The 20,133-nt window shown below is 34.0% G+C and overlaps 2 protein-coding genes across 2 annotated transcripts; both read left to right on the top strand.

The window, feature by feature from the left end:
• Positions 1-496: 496 nt before the first annotated feature.
• LOC123536148 (putative nuclease HARBI1) lies at positions 497-9,753 on the top strand. The gene is made up of 5 exons (XM_045319081.2): positions 497-1,122; positions 6,993-7,105; positions 7,411-7,522; positions 7,714-7,810; positions 8,231-9,753. Exons 1-5 carry the CDS (start codon positions 705-707, stop codon positions 8,508-8,510), a joined length of 1,020 nt encoding a protein of 339 aa, XP_045175016.2. The 5' UTR covers positions 497-704; the 3' UTR covers positions 8,511-9,753.
• A 7,283-nt stretch (positions 9,754-17,036) lies between these two features.
• Positions 17,037-19,103, top strand: LOC128550069 (toll-like receptor 8). Its single transcript, XM_053528112.1, has one exon. The coding sequence runs from the start codon at positions 17,037-17,039 to the stop codon at positions 19,101-19,103; it is 2,067 nt and encodes a 688-aa protein (XP_053384087.1).
• The last annotated feature ends 1,030 nt before the right edge of the window (positions 19,104-20,133 follow it).

Here is a 20,133-nt window from a genome sequence, read left to right as displayed (position 1 = left end):
CCGGCGGGGGAAGGAAATTTTTGTTAGTTTTTGATGATATCACATCATACTGCTTATCGGGAACAAGTAATTATTAAAACCTCAGCGTGATTTTGGATCACACGTATTAATAAATGACTTGTTTAGATGATTTCTATAGTTATTATCGCAAATAACGACAATAATTACACGGCTCCTTATATTCTTCGGACTTCGGGTAATAATTTTGACTGTAGACCGGCAAACCATTCAATAGGTGTATACTATTATCCTCGCTTGCTTGTCAAGTATAACATTATGTGATGTGTTTTACATAAATAAATATTTGCGCTAACATGTGTACAAACTTATTGAAATAAGCTTGTATAGTTATATTATCACAATTTGTTGTTTGTTTTTGATTATTATCATCATGTTATTATCATCTTCATCGTCATTTGTTTTAATACTCATATGATAATAGTAACACAAAATTAATTCAACTGTGAATAAGTCGTGTAAAGAGGACAGGTTGAACATCTGGCCCCGGTTTCACAAAAAAACTTAAGTCTGTTGTAATGACTTAAACTCAATAGTGTACTCATCTTTTGACTTAAGCTGAGTAATTATTTGAGATGCGTTTCACGAACATTTTATCGACTCATGTAAGTACTCAAACCTTGAGTTGAGTCTGTTAATTTGAGACAGCTCTATGGCTTCCTCAAATTGTTGTTATCTACTCAAATATGGCCGACTTTGTAAGACGCCTCGAGAGATTGCGCCGTAGACAGCGAGTAGAAAGGGTTATACCCGATCGTATAAACCCTCTTGAGGTTTTATCACGCTCCGAGATTAGGCAACGCTACAGATTCCATCCGGAATCTATTGTTTTTCTATTGGGAATGATTTTCAACGCGTTGGAGAGCCCGACTTTTCGTTCGTCTCCCCTTCCGCCCATGATATCTCTCCTGGTTACGCTCCAGTTTTTTGCCAGTGGAGCCCATTATCTTGTTATTGGAGACATTCACGGTGTCTCCAAGTCTTCGGTGTCTCGGGCTGTTCGGAGAACCACAGCAGCAATTTGTTCACTAAGAGACAGATACATCAAATTCCCGAGGAACGACGCTGCAAGAGCAATCCACAAAGAATTTTACAACATAGCAAGTAAGTATCGGACGAAGCGATATGATTGGTTCCAATGTAAACAGTTACCACTTATTGACCCAAAGGTATAGTAAATACCCGAAAGTCTTAAATCGATCAATACGTAACTTTCAAATTGTTGATAAAATTGTATTTATTTGAAAGTTACACACATAGATCTATCATGAGAAAGTAATTTTACCGATTTATATTAACTTATGTATGGAAAAATAATGCCACATCAAATCTTAAATATTACTGTGATAGGCCCTTTTTCAAGAAATTGTACGAGTCCCATATAATCCTGGATATAAAGAACCAAATAAAAAAGTTTTTGTGCAATCCTCCAGGATGTTTTTCTCAAGAAGATGTAAATAAATCCCTGAATTCATTATTTTTGATTTTGTGGCGTTTTTTTCTTGCATAAACTATATAGGATAGATGTGGTCATGAGGGTGTAACCAGCCAACCCTACCCGTATTATACCTGAACATTGTTGCACAACCTCAACATAACAATAAATATTGCTTTCATTTATACAGTATACATGATATAAATCCCTTGAATGTGCATGTAAATTAACACCGAATTTTCTCGAGCTGGCTACAGTTGTATCAAATGCTGGTGTACTACTCAGAGATATTGTATGCTGTTACACACATGGAAGTAAGTGTGGGTACCATGGACGAGGCACAAGACTGTTAATATATATCTATATTCATCATCTCCACTCTTTCCTTATTCTAAACACTTACCTTTAAGATGTAATACAAGGTAGTATTCTTCTCTTTTATGTAAAATGCCAAGAAGAAATGCATAGCATTACAAGAGTGAATGCTAAGTTAATTCTGTTTTATGCCACTTTAAAATGTATTTGTCTGGATCTGCACTGGATAAATATTCGCTGTTGTATGATGTCAATTCTCTGTGTTACAATGGTGATCATTGTAATTGATCATAAAATACATTTCACATAACTAACTAGAGACAGGTAAGAGGTATTTAAGTCAGTATATCATTTGTTGAAGGTTATTTTTGAAGGTGAATGGGTAGGGTAGAGATTTCTCTGAAAGTCTTTAGGAGTGTTCTTAAAGCTTAATTGTACAAATTCAATATTAGGTTTATATAAAATATCAAACCATAGCTAATATGGATTCAGATGAGAGGGAATTCAATGTTATTTTTTATATATTAGCTTATATTATATAGATACATATCATCTAAATGGGCATGGCCTTTTTAACCCTTACATAATAGTTTAAACATTCAAACCCTTGTATCACACACCAAATGTCAAAACTTCAGCTGTTATGTATTCAGGTTTATAAAAATATCATAACCATAACTATTATGGATTCAGATTGGAGGAAATTCAATGTTTCTTTTTTATGTATTAGCTATTATTATATAATTGGGTGTGACCTTTTTGACCTTAATAACATTCAAACCCTTGTATCACACACCAAATGTCAAAACTGAATCTGCTATGTATTCAGCTAATATTTCCAAAGTTTCTAATACATATAAACCTGTCATTATAACATGTCACACACAGGAACTTATCCATTTCTGACTTAAAGGGCATTAATTTGAAAAATAAAGGGAAAGCCAAACCTTCCATCACTTGCTAAATATCAAGACTTAGTGTGTTATATAAGTTAGTTATAGAATTATATTAATATCAAACAATAAGCATTATAGATCACATAAGAGGAAATTCATTGTTTCTTTTTATTAGCCTATATCACATGTACATGTCATTTACATGTCGGACTGAGACGCTTACTCGGTTAAAAGGACCTGAATCAATTACTAGTAGAAACCGGTTTCAATTTTGCACAACCGTTTATCGCTTGGGCTTGATCTTTGAAAGACGGCCACGAAGAGTTCAGTTGTGTAAAGTATCATCTAAATACATTCAGTGGTTTCAAAGATGTTGTTAAATGAAAACTAACAGATAGGAGGATACATGCACTAACTGGAATACTATGAACAATTATTGTATATTTTGTAGAAGGTCACACAAGGGTGTAATGTGAATGAAATTATTTTGAAATCAAGCAAAACGTTTTACACAATAATGTAAGTACCTACTCCTCGTGATAGACATATTTTCTAAGGAACCAGTAATAGCTAGATCAATCTTGTTACAATGATACAAGACTATTATTATTATTATTATACCAGATTTATATAGCGCCCTTTTCATGATCAATTTCACGTTCAAAGGCGCTTTACATAGTTCAAATGCAGCCACACAGGGCGCATAATTCATCCTCTACTAGTACAGACACAGAGCGATCTGACCAGAGGGACAGAGTGAGACAAAACCCCCATGACAGAGATATCAGAAATCAGATACAGGCTTGTCCGGCTAACTTAGCCTAGCTCATTTCGAATAGACAGCCTGGTTGTTTAACGTGCCCAGTGTATAGCACTGATACACGCAAGGATTGCCTGGGTTCCTGGCCAGTACACCTTTAGTTGGGTGGGAAACACTGAAAAGCGTTTCTGAAAATTCCCGAGTAGCTGTCGGGGATCGAACCCAGACCTCAGGATTGGAAGGCCAGTGTGCAAACCACTGAGCTATCCGCCCACCCACTACATAATTATGTGAATTTATTTAACAAGAGCGTCATGATGACCCTGAATCGCTCACCTGAGTTATATGAGCCACATGTTTAAAATGGCAAACTTAAGCTAAAATATTAGAAAGTAGGTCAGTAGGTCATATTCATTGTCACTGAAAGTCAGTTTAAAGGTCAGTGTGCAAAACTGTACACGTTATCCAAATTTTAAGGCTGTATCTTAAAAAACAAGAAAGTAGGTCAGTAGGTCAAGGTCATAGTCAAGTGAACTCTAATCACTTGGGTCATCAGTAATTATAATTAAGCAGTCTAGAAAATATGATCTGATAATTTTTTAAGTATTTATTCCTATATAACTCATATAACAAGTGACACCCAGGGCTGGGCCTTTTTTCCCCCCAGGGGCATAATTTGAACAATCTTGTTAGAGGTCCACTACATAGTGTTACATACCAAATATCAAAGGCCTAGGCCTTGAACTTTCAAACAAGAAGATTTTTAAAAATGTTTCCTATATAAGTCTATGTAAAACTTGGGACCCCCAGGACAGGGCCTCTTTTCACCCCAGGAGCATAATTTGAACAATTTCAGTAGAGAACCACTGGGTAATGCCACTTACCAAATATCAAAGCCTAGGCCTTGCAGTTTCAGACGAGAAGATTTTTAAAGATTTTTCCTATACATGTCTATATAAAACTTAGGACCCCCATGGCAGGGCCTCTTTTCAACCCAGGGTACTTATTTGAACAATTTTCACAGAGGACCATTAGATGATGTCATATCCAGGCTCTATGCCTTGAGGTTTTGGACAAGAAGATTTTTAAAGCTTTTCCATGCGGTTGCCATGGCAACCAAAGTTCTGCACGGAATTCAATTCTTTGAACAAATTTGAAAGGGGGCAACCAAGGATCATTCCTGTGATGTTTGGTGTAATTCTTCCCAGTGGTTTTCAAGAATATTTTTTTAGAAAATGTTGACGGACACACGACACATGACGGACACTGAGCGGTCACAAAAGCTCACCATGAGCCTTTGGCTTGGGTGAGCTAAAAATCTGATAAACTGGATGTTGTTTGTAAACTTCTGTGGTGGTACTCTCAGCATTTTTTGCTCAAATGAGTTAACAAGAGCTATCAAAGGAGTCAGAGCGCTCGACTATTTAGATGTTCGACAGTGAAAATGGGCCCATCTTAGGAAACTATAGGTATCTCTGGAACATTAGATGATTCCAAAGGTGGATGAATACAATGGACAAAAGCGAGAGTCTATGTTTAAAACAGTAAGTAATAAGCAATATAAAGCGTGTCAGAACACTTTATATGTATAATTCTAAGCAAAAGGGGGCATAATTTATAGAATATTGGTGCAAGAGTTATGTTCCTAGTGTCATATAATGTGGAATAACTACTTCAAAGTTTGAATCAAATCCAATTAGTAATAATTAACATTGGTGAAAATGCATCAGAATTCACGCTAAATTCCAAATAAAAAGGGTATAATTCATGCAAAATTTGTTCCAGAGTTATGTACCTTGTGTCATAAAATGTAGTTGATAATTTGGAACAACTGTGTCAAGTTTGCATCATATCCATTTAGTAATGACTTAGAATGAGTGGAAGTGCTTCATAACTTCAACCTGTTACTCTAAGTAAAAGGGGGACAATTCATGAAAGAACAGCGCAAGAGTCATATGCATTGTGTCAGTTGATGCGAGTTATTATGCTGAACATTTACTTTAAGTTTTAATCAAACTCATTTAGGATTATTTGAGATAAAGTGAAAGTGCATCAAAGTAAAATGGTGGGGGACAATTCACGAAATGTTGGTGTGAGAGTGACTGTCCTTGTGCCATATGATGTGTTTTTTATTAGGAATAACAATTCTTAGTATGAAAGAAGTACATAAAGAAATCAAAGAGATGAAGATAAAATGCAAGAAAACTTTAACCAATTTGTGGATGTGAAGGACACCGATGATGAAATGAGTAGGGCAACTCTACATACTTCAATAGCAGAGCTAAAAACAAGAGAATCAAATGGTTTAAGGTCATTTACTTGAGAACAGCTTGATCATATTTAATGAATATCCTGCTTAAAATGCTATACCAATGTATTTCTTTGATTTGACCATGTGACCTGTATTACCAACCAAAATGACCCATGTATGAACTCACCCAAGCTTACATAAAGACAAACATTCAAGTTCATTTCATGAAGATGCTCCGACAACTGGAGCCCCTAGGGCATACACAAGGTTGCTCTTTGATATGACTAGGTGATCTTTTTTTGACCAGCCATGAACCATAATCAAATCTGAAATAAATTTCATCCAATCATTGTGATGAAATTTCATTAAGTTCCCCTGTAAAATTCAGTCCCTACTGTATACAAAAGGGTTTTCTCTGCTTTGATATAATGACCTTGTTACCAATATTCGAACTTGACATAGATTATATCATAGCAACTATTCTTACTAAATGTTATAAATATTCTGAGCAAAATGCAATCCCTATGGCATGCAAAGGTTTCCTTTCATTTAACTGGGTGACCTTGTTTTGTATCCTACATAACTTCTGCTTGAACTTGACACTGATTTCATTAAGAGAAACATTATGATGAGATTTCATTAAGATTCAGTGAAATACTGTGAAATCATTAATATTCATGGGGGACTAATTTTCGTGGATTTCGTGGTTGATTCAATCCATGAAATTTAATCCCAACGAACAAATAAAATTCCCATTCATTTTATGTTCAAAAATTGAAATCCACGAATTCATATCCCCATGAAATTGCCATTTTGACCAAAACCACGAAATTTCATGCCCACGAAATTTAATGATTTTACAGTATGCAGTCCTATTTGGATAAACCATGTTTTTTTTTATTTGACCTAGTTTTATGCCCCAGAGGAACCATTTTCATACCCGACATAGATTTCATCAAGGCAATCATTCAGACTAACTTTAATATACATTAAATGAAAAATACAGCCTCTCTTGAAAAAGCAAGGTAAAAGTTGATAGACAGACAACAGAAAGACGCCTGACATTGAGCAGTCACAATTACTCAAATGAGCATTGCTCAGTTGAGTTAATAAGATCTCTGCCATTACTTTGATCAACATATAAAGGCAGGCATCAGTTAGAGATATACATGTAGTTCAATTGTGATTATGTCATAAAACTTCAAACTGAAATGTTACATTATTTTAACTGATAGTAAAATGGGATTACAATAGCAAATACAAAAATGTGGGTGAAAAATGAACATGTTAACATATTATTTCTCTCACCATTTTCAGGGTTTCCAAAGGTTATTGGCATCATTGATGGTACACAAATTAAGATAAAGGGTCCAAAAGAAAATGAAACTGACTTTGTGAACCGTAAAGGTTATCATTCAATTAATGTACAGGTACGTAGATAAATGGAGATACATGTCCAATGTACATTTGTAATATGTTTACATTTCTATAATTTCCTCTGATGAGACAATAATAAACCGCAACAAATATTTCTAAACATTCATTGAATTCATTTCTAATTTGTATAAAAGTTTGCCCCCATTAACCCTTTCTAACATTCTACGTCCTTTCCCCATACCAGTTCTACAGTACAGACACACAATCTTCTTAACAACATGAGGCTGATGGAATGTTCTCTGTTATTCTGTGAATGTCCAAACCATTATCTGTTTCATGTGACATTTATCAATTTCAGATGGTTTGTGATGCTAGATTCAGAATTACTAACGTGGTGGCAAAGTGGCCTGGAAGTGTTCACGACAGCCGTATTTTTAGGGAATCTGAACTGTGCAGGAAATTTGAGAATGGTAAGACAAAGATTTAAATGATTATTTATCTGAAATGAACTGTAAAAGATTGAAAAAAATTGAACGTGCATGGTGCATTTACCAATGCCTAGTATAAACATATATGATATTTAACTTTCACTTTCCTCTATATTTTTTTGCAACTGAAATATATTTTTTTTAATTTTTTTTATCAAAAACAATCATTTAAGGGGAGATAAACGGGCTTCTACTTGGCGACTCAGGGTATCCATGTCGACCATACCTGATGACGCCTTACCTAAACACACAAACAGCCGCTCAAGAGAGGTAAGTTGAGCATGTATATCATCTCATTCTATTTCGTTGATGTTTTAAAAAAAATATAGTACAATTCTTTTTTATTTCACAAAACATTTTAACTAATTTTATTTTGTGATCTGACTGTATATTTCCACTGAACAAAACTGTAGGAAGAACAGTATATAGATCTTGATGCATTTATGATGTAGTACTTGTGTCAGCTGACCTGTTTTAGCTGATCAGATGTGAGAATGAATTAGTGGCAGTTTCAAAGAAACACTTTTTTTGTATCCTGTGATTCCTACACCTGTCACTACTTCATTTTCAACACCACTCATGAGCTTTACTGAAATAATTCATAATTTAATAATTCAATAATTTAAGGTTGTTTATTTGAACATTATTGTGGAAAATTTTTGTTATAATTTCTGCATGTTTCTTTTCCAGATACAATATAGCATTAACAAAAACAAGAGTGCTTATTGAACAGACTTTTGGTGTGTTGAAAAGAAGGTTCCCTTGCCTATCATATGGCCTCAGAACGGAAACTACGAGTGCGCCTCAAGTTACTGTGGCTTGTGTTGTGTTACATAACTTTGGGATGGATAGAGGAGATATTTTAGAAAGAATGGTAGACGAGCCTTTTGAGCCGCCCGAAGCTGAAGTAGACATAAACCAGGCTGGGGCCCGTTGTAGGGATGTATTTGCAGCAACACATTTTGCTTAAGGCCTAAAAAACCTGTTTGCTTCCAGTAACATGCTAAAAAAATTAGGGTAGGTAGGTAGGAATTTTTTATTTTAATTTTTTTTATTAAGGGAGACTTTTCTGATATTATTTTTGTGTCAAAAATGAATACAAATAAGGTTATGCATTTTGAGCATAAGTAGTTGAATTTTAACATCACTGACCATGTTTAAAGCTTAAAAAGAGCAGTTTTGCATCTTTTTTTCGAAAATTTGAAAAAATTATTCTCCAAGGCCAAAAAACATTTAGGGTCGGGCCAAAAGATTTGTGTAGGTTGGGATACTGGAAACAAACACTTTTTTTATGCCTTATAACAAAACACATCACATATCTATCAAATTTTATTTAATGTTAAGGTAATTATGCATGTTGTCTGTGCTGCAATTTTTAACAGTGGCATGCAGGTTTAGGTCTTCATGCTAGAAAGAATTTGACATTTATGTTGGTGTCCCTATGTACATGCCAAAACAAGGCCTTTAGTTAACGATAGATGCCCAGTGTCCTTTTTGAGTATATCTGATAAACTGCAGTATTGTTATTTAATACACATTTTAATTTAGATGCACCAACATTATTGAAAGTCTTTTAACCCGATTTGACAGATAACAAGAGCACCGCCATGCGGGTGCTGACGCTCATCTGATTTTCTTGTATATTATAAAATAGAAATATTGTCCTACCCATGGTTTTCAAAGTCCAAAAAGGGTCATACTTCTTACAAAAAGCAGGATGGAGCTATGTGTCTTACTGTAAAGGGTCAAAAAGCAGGATGGAGCTATGTTTCTTGCTGTAAAGGGTCAGCTTATGATGGTAAACAACTGTTGCAATTTTCAAGGCAATAGCTTTGATAGTTTAGGAGAAAGGTTTACCTAAACATAAAACTTAACCAAGAAATCTGATATTTTCTAAGTCCAAAAGGGGCCATAATTCTTGCAAAAAGCAAGAGGGAGTTATGTTTCTTGCTGTACATGGTCAACTACTGATAGTGAACAAGTGATGAAAGTTTCAAAGCAATAGCTATGATAGTTTAGGAGAAAAGCTGACCTAAACATATAACTTAACTAAGCAACGCAGACGTCGATCAGGTGATGACAATAACTCATCTTTTTTTTTCAAACAAAAATCAGATAAGCTAAAAATGATGTTAAAACGTAGCTGCTTACTGAGTTTGATAAAACTCCATCAAGTAGTCATAACAGTAAGCTGACATTTGAACTGTTAGTTTGCGTAATTTGCTTTTGACTAAGTTTGGTGGATATTCTTTAAGCAGTTTATTTACAGTTATTTAAAGTTTTATATATATATATTGCTGTGAAGGCCTAAAGATGCGGAACCATTAGGACAAACTTCATTATAAGTAACTGTTCATGATATGATAAGAAGTTGTTTTATTTTTCTCATTTTAGCTCTGGTGACCTCTAAAAGGAGCCAGACGGAAACATTACAATGATGCAACGGACCAAGTTTGATGAACATTCATCAAGCGGTTCATGAGAAGAAATCATTCATTATAAAAAAAATTTCTTTTTTATTTTGGATCTAGCGGCCACTAAAAGGGGCAAAGAGCCCGTATTTGAATAAATGTGAGACCTTACAATAATGCTACAGACAGCGTCTGATGAAAATCTAGCCAACGGTTCATCAGAAGTCATTTAAAAGTTTTCGATTCTAGCGGTCCATAAAAGGGGTCAAACATTTCCATTTGAATATAAATTTAGGAGAAAACTTAATATTGATGCTACCGATCAAGTTTGATGAAAATCAACCAAGCGGTTCATATGAAAAAAAATTTCAAGGTATTTCTATGTGTGTCTCTCGCGATCCCTAAAATTTGAACTAAACTGGGAAAAGACCTTACGATTATGCAATAGACCAAGTTTGATCAATAAAGAGGTTCTTCAAAGCAAGTATTTTAAAGGTATTACTATTTTCCACACCTAAAAGGGGCCAAGTGCCCTAATGAAAATCCATCAAGCGGTGCCAGATTTTTCTATTTTTAGCTCAACTGATCCCTAAAAGGGCCGGCTTCGCTATTTGAACAAGCTTTAGAGAGGACCTTATAATGATGTTATTATGATGTTATAATGTTGCTACAGACAGAGTAAGATGATGATCCAACAGGAAGTTCATGAGAAGAAGAAATTTATTACAGGGTTTTTCTGTTTTAGGTCTAGCGGCCTCTAAAAGGGGCCGACTTACCCCTACCCCATTGGGAGCAGACCAGTAATAATGCTACAGACCAATTTTAATAAAGATTAATCAAGCGGTTAGAAGTCGTTCGAATGTAATCTAAGAATAGCTCTGGCGTCCCCTCAAAGGAGTTTAAACCATCTTGATAGAGGTTTATGCCAGGATGGTACTGACTAAAGTTTGACATGTTGTTTAAAGCAGATGATGTTTCAGTAAAACTCTTGCCGCAGGACGCATGATGACGCACGCCGGACAATCCAACTTTACTAATAGCTCACACTTTGCAAATTTCAAGTGAGCTAAAAGTATAACAGTTTACTTTAAAACTATTGGCACTTTTAGTGTAAGTATTATTAGTTTTATTACAAACGCCATTATGCTATTTATCATTTCACTGCATTTTTTTTTGAATGGATGTAAACTGAATATGATTTTTGTATATTTCATTGTTTTCATTATACATTTAAAGGAAATATATGTATTTAGATTATTGTGTAGACTTATAGTGTTACAGATAAAAGTCATGTAAATGCAAACCGCGTTCATATTAAAGTTATTGTGGACGTGTTTCATTGTTTATAATAATTTTTATTAAAGTTTAAAAAAAATACGCTTTCTTATTTCTTTTCTTTCTTACAAAATCACAATTTTAAATATATTATTTAAAATTACCTTAGAGAGAGAGAGAGAGAGAGAGAGAGAGAGATCTTTTAGTCATGACATTGAAAAAAATACAAATAAATAACTAAAATAAATATTTACTTGTTTCTTACCTTTTTATTGTTAGACGGAAGTAGACTGTGTCTGGAATCATCTAGTGCCATGCCGAGAAACCGAAGCAATTATTTCTTTAAAAAGTATACACAAACGCGACAGGCGGTTTATTTGAGCACTGTGCTGCACCTGTCGTCTGCTTCATACAGGTCCGGATGTTTTCGGCTGATAAAAATAATCAAACTTTTTATATGCTCGAGATATCGCATACCCAGTTTGTCGGCTATCTATCAAGGCCATTATACATTGAAAAAAGACACGTCCTATAAGTTCTATTTTCTGCCAAATAGTATTCAATTTCATATGCAAAGAAACGAACATTTTCGAGTATTCGAGCGCGCTGTCCTTCCTACAACTCTTTTTATTCTGTTTTATATAATAATAGTTACACTTCAAACTGGGTGACCAAGTTAATTATCTAAACTGTACATACAGACAGATATCAAATATGTAAAGTTCAAGTCAAGATTATCATATTTTTAACAGACACATAATTTACATAATGTATCAAAGTCTACAACAATCTTCATGCGTGCATACTTAATTCATTTTCACTCTGAATTTAACGTAACTGATATTTGTTATAAACCAGTCAAACTAAAAATGAAATCTTGAGGGAAAACCAAAAACAAAACAAAGAGGAAAACCTTGTTTAACAACTGCGGTGACTTGCTATTGTATGGTCTCTTGGTATCGCTGTTAAATTATATATATGTCATTACGTACTTCTAACGCAATAGATTAATTCAACCAACTTTCCTTTTCAATACCTTGAGGTTACAGGTTTCAAATTCATCCTCCTATTTAATATAGTTGAGAAATGTCTCAAACTTTGAGGTTATCTTGAACTTGGCCGAGATACTTTGTGCCAAAGTTTGGTTACGTTTTCTTTTAAATCGTGGATGCTAGAATGGTGAACGGACAAAAAACTAACACGTAAAAAACATGTTTCATTATATGACAAATAATTCATTTATTGGAAAAGTTTTCATTAAATGGAAATCTGTGATAAAATGCTTTAAGCAATTTTTTTTTGCGTATCAAGTACAGTAATATTATCGCACTGGTTAACCGGCTATCCGAAAGCTCGATAGCCATTTAACCCTCATATTTATTACTGGCCGTTTTATATAGTCATAGCTCTTACCAATAACAGTTTAACAGCTTTTTTTTCAGAAAGCACATAGAATCCGGACATTTCACACAAATACTTTGAAAAGATACATCTGTTAAACCAAACGGTTAAAGTTTTCACAGATTGTTCATAAACAAAGACATTTGCGTATTACTTTGGATTTTGGTTCAATTTTGCAAACTGAAGATATTGTTAGGGAATTTCTAATGATATAACGCTCATTTTCAGAACCGAAAGGGGTAACTGAATGCCATGCACATTCCTTAATAAAACAGTGAAGTTGTTTTGCAAGGACTGGCTTCTTACTATTAGAAATAAACGAAACAAATCCAACTTTCCTATTTCCATCGGGGTTATTTTTTTTCTATCGGGAGTTACTTGTCGATTGGGCTGCGAAATAGCCAGTTTTCCAGTGTTATTGTTATACTCGGTACCGAATTTGAAATAATACACACAGAGAAACAAGAAAAAACATATTAATTCAAAAACAGGAAGAGCTTCCGTTGAGGCATCTATCATTATTATCAGTAATGCATGTCCACACAGACAAATTGTTTTAAATACAGTCAGACGGATAGCTACATCTAGAATAACATGACTATCTAATAAAACTTAAAACCTATGAACACATCTAAAACAGAATTTATAATGTTTGGTAGTCGCCAACAGTTGAATAAGTGTTCCACCACAGACATTGAAATATGCAGTGATAAAATCAAAGTGCAGAGTTGTATTAGATACTTAGGCGCTTTTCTAGATGACACACTTAATTTCAAGGAGCATATAAAAAGGAAATGTAAAACTGCAATGTTGAATTATTTCAAGATCAAAAGTATCCGTAAATACCTAACCAAAGAAGCCACTGAAATATTGGTTTTGTCATTAGTAATTTCTCACTTGGATTACTGTAATGTTATTCTTTATGGTGTTGCTAATTGTGAAGTAGGTAAATTACAACGTATTCAGAATATGTGCGCCAAACTTGTTCTCAACCGTAAGATGCGTGATAGTTCAAAACAGGCATTATATGACTTGCACTGGCTACCTGTGAAGGCAAGAATCAATTTTAAGATCCTTACTTATATGTACAACTGCTTTGTTGGTAGTGCTCCTCAATATCTAATAGAACTTTTGTCTAGTAAAATTTCAAAACGTACACTACATTCGTCAGAATCATCAGTAGGATGCTACGTTGTCCCTTATAACAAGAAAAAAACATTCAGTGACAGAAGCTTCAGTACGGTTGGACCAAAACTTTGGAAAGAACTGCCATTAAATCTCAGACAAAGTGAATCAGTTAAAATCTTCAAAAAGCAGTTGAAAACTCACTTCTTCAAAGACTACTATTCATTGTTCTAAAATTCATACTACAGCAAATACATTGAAGCAAATCAAGACTTTGTGTTAATACTGATGAATTGTTTTTACTGTTTTTAATGCATGAGTGTACAACGCCATTGAAGATGCTTTGTGTGTTGAAATAGGCGTTTAAGAAAATTCTCAAGTTTCAAAGTTTCAGTGTTTCAACTTAACCGCAGCCATATTTTGTCGTGGGAGATTTTAATGGTCATCATGAATTTTGAGGCTTTTCTGACAGCAATACTAGAGGTCAATTTATTGAAACATTTATTGAAAGAAACTCCCTGCGTAATTTAAGTGAAGAAAAATATATCAGTCTTCATCCTGCAAAGGGTAAATAGTCTTCGTTCGATTTTTCGATTTGTCACCAAAACATTTACTGAATGGAAAGTACCAGATAACATGTATGGCAGTGACTATTTTCCAACTATTGTCTCAAATACTTTTCTTCCTAAACCTTCAGATCACCCTTCATAGATGATTGGTGTGATATATTCCCCCATTTCACTAATCATGACTTACTTGCCTGACTGAGTAAACCCCCACAAGTGTTTACTTCGATTACCATGTCCGGGGTAACAAGTACACGGCTATGTCAAGCATTGTGATTCTTAAGTGTTACACAAAAATGAACAAAAGGTTGTAGGATGTAAGTGTTTTCCGCTAATGCGCTCTCATTATGAAAGGATTTTATTAGTAATTTTAATCATATGTGTGAGTACTGAGGCTAAACATACTTTTGTTTAAGTTTCAAAGTTGCTTCATTTGGCAGAATTCCATAAAGCTAGATAGGTTGTACAAGGTCTCATAGATATCATATACATTTTGTAACTGGATTAGTTCCACCAAATGATTGATGGAATTCCACATAAACCTATAGGTTCAGGATGAAATTCGTGAAAGATAGCCTAATTAATTTTGCGTCCAGGTTTGACCCATTTTATAAATGTATATTTCAACTACTAGAAAAAAAATTCTCGATATCTCTTTGACACGACTAACTACAAGTACCTGGACTACGTAACAGGTATCTCTTGATATCCAGTGTAGTATTTCAGAGATAGACAAGTTTAGTTTATACGTTTGATTGAATTCCATATAGCTAGAAAAGTATAATATTATATGTTAGTTGAAAAAGCATGAAAGGTCTGTCAATGTTTGATGGCATTCCAAATAGATGATTTGGGTTTCTGTTCGTTCTGTCCAGGTTGTGTGCATGTTTTGCTGTGTCTTTGTCTTTGCGCGCGCGCCTGTGTGTGTGTATGTATGTGTACGTGTGTTGGTCATGTGCGCGTCAATGCGTGCACAGATTTGAGCTGCAGTTTGGGTAGTGGCGTTACTGGAACATGGCTCTTCCTCTTGGACCTTGGACCTGTGTCTTTGTTTTCTCTACGTTTGGTGGGATTTTATTTAGCAAGACAACTCTGTCAAGGCCTGTAAATATTCCAAATACCTAAATAAGTTTCTATGTTAGTCTGAATTTCATAAAAGATTTACCACTTCTAAATCAAGTAGTCCTTGGTCACAAGTAGTCTGTTTATAATGAGTCTAACCTTTTTTCATTTCCTCGTGCCTTTTTTCTTTTACTCTATTTCGTTTCCTGTATGTATATGTGCCATTCTGTCCATGTCCATGCTCCTATCATCTTGTGCCGAGTCTTTTCATTGTCAAGGATATATATTTCTATTTAACTAGACAGTGTCTTTGCTCGAATTCTACATCGTAAGATAGGCGTCTACGAGGGATGGTCAAAGTGTCCCTATACGAAGGTTGTTACTTCTTCAGCAGTAAATATCCGTCTGAAATTATGTATTAAACATAAAATTTGGAACTAGTATAAAGATTGATTGTTTTGTTGTTTACCAGTTATAGAGCTATTTAAATTTTGCATGTCTTATCTAGCTGATACAAGGGTCGTCACGTCGTCGAAGTTATTTATATACCAAATAAACAGGATATTATTTTCTCCGTATAAAATACTTGAAAGGAGAAAGGAGTACAGTGCAAACAACGTTAGTCTAAAATAACGTCATGAACCTACTCTGATTGTAATCATCTTCAAAAATGCTACGCATAGAATATTACCTTAGTAATATTGTTTACTTAAGTCAGACTAGTCATGATCGCTTGCTGCAGCACCTGGACAGTACTTGCATAATGCAAAAAAAAAAACAATACCTTGAAAACAAAACGTTTGAAGACTAAACATAATGTAGCTGCTTTGTATAAGTCTCAAATTGTATGTTAGAACCAAACGTGTTTGGCCTTATAAACGAAAACCACTCGCATGCTTCTTAAGAGGTATTTCTTACATGTTAATACAATTATTGCAGATAAAGTGTATCACATACTTGGATAAAAAACGTTATTATTTAGGTTTATATAATGAGACTTTCCGAACCGTTGAAGTTACATACAAGTGGTCAAGCGTAGATTGGTCGCCATCGTTATAAAATTTGAACGGGATTAGTAGCAGATCTTCCACGTCCTAGTCAACTGATTGCGACGACGCCGTGTTTTAATCGAAACATCATCCATCTGACATATAAATGGCAGTTTTTCATGGTCTGTGGCACCATTTAGAGAAGGTAAACGTAGGTTACGCTACATAGCAGTACCATTCGACGTAGTCTGAGATATTTCTGTGTCAAGTTAATGCAAATGCTTAAGGAGGACAGCTTTTGCACAGTTTGTACTGTAGGGCGATTATAAATATAGACCTGTAAATTCTGACGTTCAAAATGTTAGTGTTGACTATTCATTTTGGATTGCTTGCTTTAATTGTTTGTACATGTACAACAGATCAATCTGGATTTACAAAGAAAAGTTTGAACCACAACGAACTTGCATTTCCTGATTATGAAACTGATCCAGAATGTACACAGTCGGACTCATCTCTTTATTGTTATTATGTACCGAAGATTTTACCTATAAACGTAACACACCTGTATCTAGAAAAAGTTAATACAGTCGTCTTTTATTATCTTTCGTCTACAACTTTTACTGGAGAAAGCTGGAACAGTTTGAAGGTCTTGCACTTAGACAATTGCATGTCTATAAGAGGTAATGCAATGAAAAATCTTGTAAACTTGGAAGAACTACATATATCTGCAGAATATCTTTGGTTTTTATACAAAAATTCATTTGCTGGCCTTGACAAGCTTACAATTCTCAGTTTATCCGGAGGTAATCAACATTTTACAGCTAGTCTTACCAGTGCAATAGAAAGTAAAAACATACTAACTAACCTGGAAGCATTTTCTATAAGAAATACAGTTTTACTTAAACAAGGGAAGAAGACTGTCAAAGCCATAATAACTAAACCTTCAAAATCACTTGATATGAATTTTATAACAACAGATGAGTTTAACTTTTTTCAGTCGCTATGGTTTCCTAAATGTCCTGAAAAAATAAATATATCTTTCTCAAACTTCAACAATGAATATTTTGGTTACGGAGTAAACTTCTTTCTACTGCGAGAGTCATTCAAATCCGAATATACTCATAGTGGTTTTTCGTTTATTTCATCTACTCATAAAGATCATTATTTAAGATCGCATAAGTTAAACTTTGCAAAACGGATTAAATCCAGAAGGATTAAGGACTTGAAAGTACTTGATGCAAGTTACGTTTCTTCGCCAATGGTAAATGGATATGTTCAATATGTACTTGAATTAAAGAACAAAACTATTACACTTCCATTAGAGATCGTTACACTTGTATCGAGAGCAGAAATAGTTAATATATCAGGCATTTACCAACATTATAAAACTATCAAACTAGAAAGTCTCTCTGTTAGCATAGTCCAGTATTTTTCACGACACAGCCCAACAAGAGAGCTTATTGTTAAAAACAACCGCTTAGAGTACCTTGATGTTACATTTCTGTGCAGTGAATCAAAGCTGGAAAAACTGGATTTATCTTCAAATGTCATTGAATTCATTCATCCGAATATGTGTTCTTGTTGTACGAAACTTCTTGAGATCAATCTGTCGAGCAATAATTTATTCAAAATGGCGGAAAGGAATTATTCTTTATTTGGGCAACTTATTTCTTCATACCAAAATCTCAAGAACGTTATATTGTCATCAAACAAGCTGAGTGAAATTCCTACAGAAATGTTTCATGAAAATATGTACTTAGAACAAATTGACTTGTCCAGTAACGTATTAACAAAGATCTCATTTAATCTCGGACATGTATTGAATCTGAAAACCATAAACTTAAGAAACAACAGAATTTCAGTGCTTGATCAAACGTCGTTGACTAACATTCAGATATTAAATGCACCAAGTTCCAAGTCAAGTCAAAGTTTTGGAATTCTGAAGATAAATGACAACCCAATCTTGTGTTCTGAATGTAAGACCTTACCTTTCATAAAATGGTTAGCATCTACGTCTCTCGTTGAACGTAGTGGCAATAACATATTCTGCAAAAATCATAAAGGTACTCGTATTCATGCTGATCAAAATGCTGCAGAGCAGCTGCAAGAAGAGTGTGATAAACCGGAGCGGATAAAAAATGTCATTATTTTGTCCTCTGTGATACCCATAGCAGCCACTATACTAATTGTTATTTCTATTTGCACATGGTTGAGATATCGACGATACAGGCTTAGAAGGGGTAAAATTGAAGAAAAGATAAAACTTATTCAACGAAATCAGCTGGACACAAGATTTGTAGTATTTCTATCATACAGCAGTGAAGACACTGACTTTTTGAACGAGTACGTTTATAATCCACTAAAGATTCGCTTACAAGAAAAGTTACAAACTGAACGAGATATAATTTGTCTTGGTGACAGACATTTTCAACTCGGTAAGCCAATAAATGATGAAATGGTTCAAACACTTCAACAATCAGCAGTTGTTCTCCTACTTTTTTCACGTAATTTCTGTAGCAGTGAATTCTGTCGAATGGAGTTTGATCATGCCCTTTTCATGAAAAAACCATTTATTGTAATGGTAAAAGGTGAAATAGATATAAATGACATGGTACCTAGCATGCAGGAAGTTTTTAGGAGAAATACGCGGTTACTTTGGGAAAGAGATGGGAACATTTTTGTCATGAAAACTTCATGGGATAATGTGATTTTCTCAATTTTAGAACTCATTTAGAGAATTGGAAAGAAAGGTAATGACCCCGTAATCACGTTTTAGAATGATACTGGATAACAAAATCAATACTTATTGTGTTGTATAGGGAAATATACAAGGATTTAGAAAAACGTCAAATTTACCAATCATGGAAGGTAGTATATATAGTGCATATGAAAATGTTTATGTTAAAAATAGCTGTTTGATTTTACTTAGATATAAGATACATTTAGAAAGTACCTGCCAGTAGTATTTACCGTAACATTTCCTGTTGTCATGAAATTGGGTTTATTACTTCACAATATCTGACGGGTATGAGACATTCGGAAAAGTGCAATTATGTAGAAAATGATATTGATGGAATTCCATGTGTCAATGTCACTCGAAAACTACGACACAAATGTGCGATATATTTAGAAGTTAGTTATTTTACAACACATATATCTAATATTAAACTGATATAAAATCTTATACTAGTGTTAATGTAAATGAACGAGAATTGCATTTTTATTTTCAAAAGTTGACCTGTTTCAGTGTATAAGTATTTTGCATTTTGTATTTGTATAACTGCAGTCGATTTGATGTTTTAGAACGTGTGTCAGAAGTAAATTTTAATTTTGTTTAGACCAGTTTGCCATCAAACTATGTAATAAACTGTTTCAACCACTCTATTGTGTGTCTTTACACTTTTTGGTTGCCGTTTTATATTTATTCATTATTTTTGATATCCTTAATTGATTTATGGATATCACAAATTCGTTTTGTGATATCGTTAATTAATTTATGGATATAACACATTTTATGAAATCATCAATTCATTTATAGATATCACAAATTCATTTTATGATATCGCTAATTCATTTATGGATATAACCAATTCATTTTGTGATAGCATTAAACTTTTTATGGATATCTCAAATCATTTTGTGATATGATATGATTAATTATCTGTGATATCATTTATTCAATTCGGAATATCCAGAGTCATTATATGATATCATTAATTATTTTTGGATATCATTTAATGCATTAATGATATCAAAATGATTTG

The sequence above is a fragment of the Mercenaria mercenaria genome, chromosome 1, assembly GCF_021730395.1.
Source record: "Mercenaria mercenaria strain notata chromosome 1, MADL_Memer_1, whole genome shotgun sequence".
Taxonomy (NCBI): Eukaryota; Metazoa; Mollusca; class Bivalvia; order Venerida; family Veneridae; genus Mercenaria; species Mercenaria mercenaria.
The sequence above is the reverse complement of the archived record's forward strand: the minus strand, read 5'-3'. Positions and strand labels throughout refer to the sequence as shown.

What these genes read in the sequence shown, in the direction of transcription:
- LOC123536148 (XM_045319081.2), top strand. Translation starts at nt 705, where the DNA reads ATGGCCGACTTTGTAAGACGCCTCGAGAGATTGCGCCGTAGACAGCGA. An exon ending in AGAATTTTACAACATAGCAA is followed by an intron (nt 1,123 to 6,992) that starts GTAAGTATCGGA and finishes CACCATTTTCAG; the next exon opens with GGTTTCCAAAGGTTATTGGC. An exon ending in CAAACAGCCGCTCAAGAGAG is followed by an intron (nt 7,811 to 8,230) that starts GTAAGTTGAGCA and finishes TTTCTTTTCCAG; the next exon opens with ATACAATATAGCATTAACAA.
- LOC128550069 (XM_053528112.1), top strand. Translation starts at nt 17,037, where the DNA reads ATGTCTATAAGAGGTAATGCAATGAAAAATCTTGTAAACTTGGAAGAA.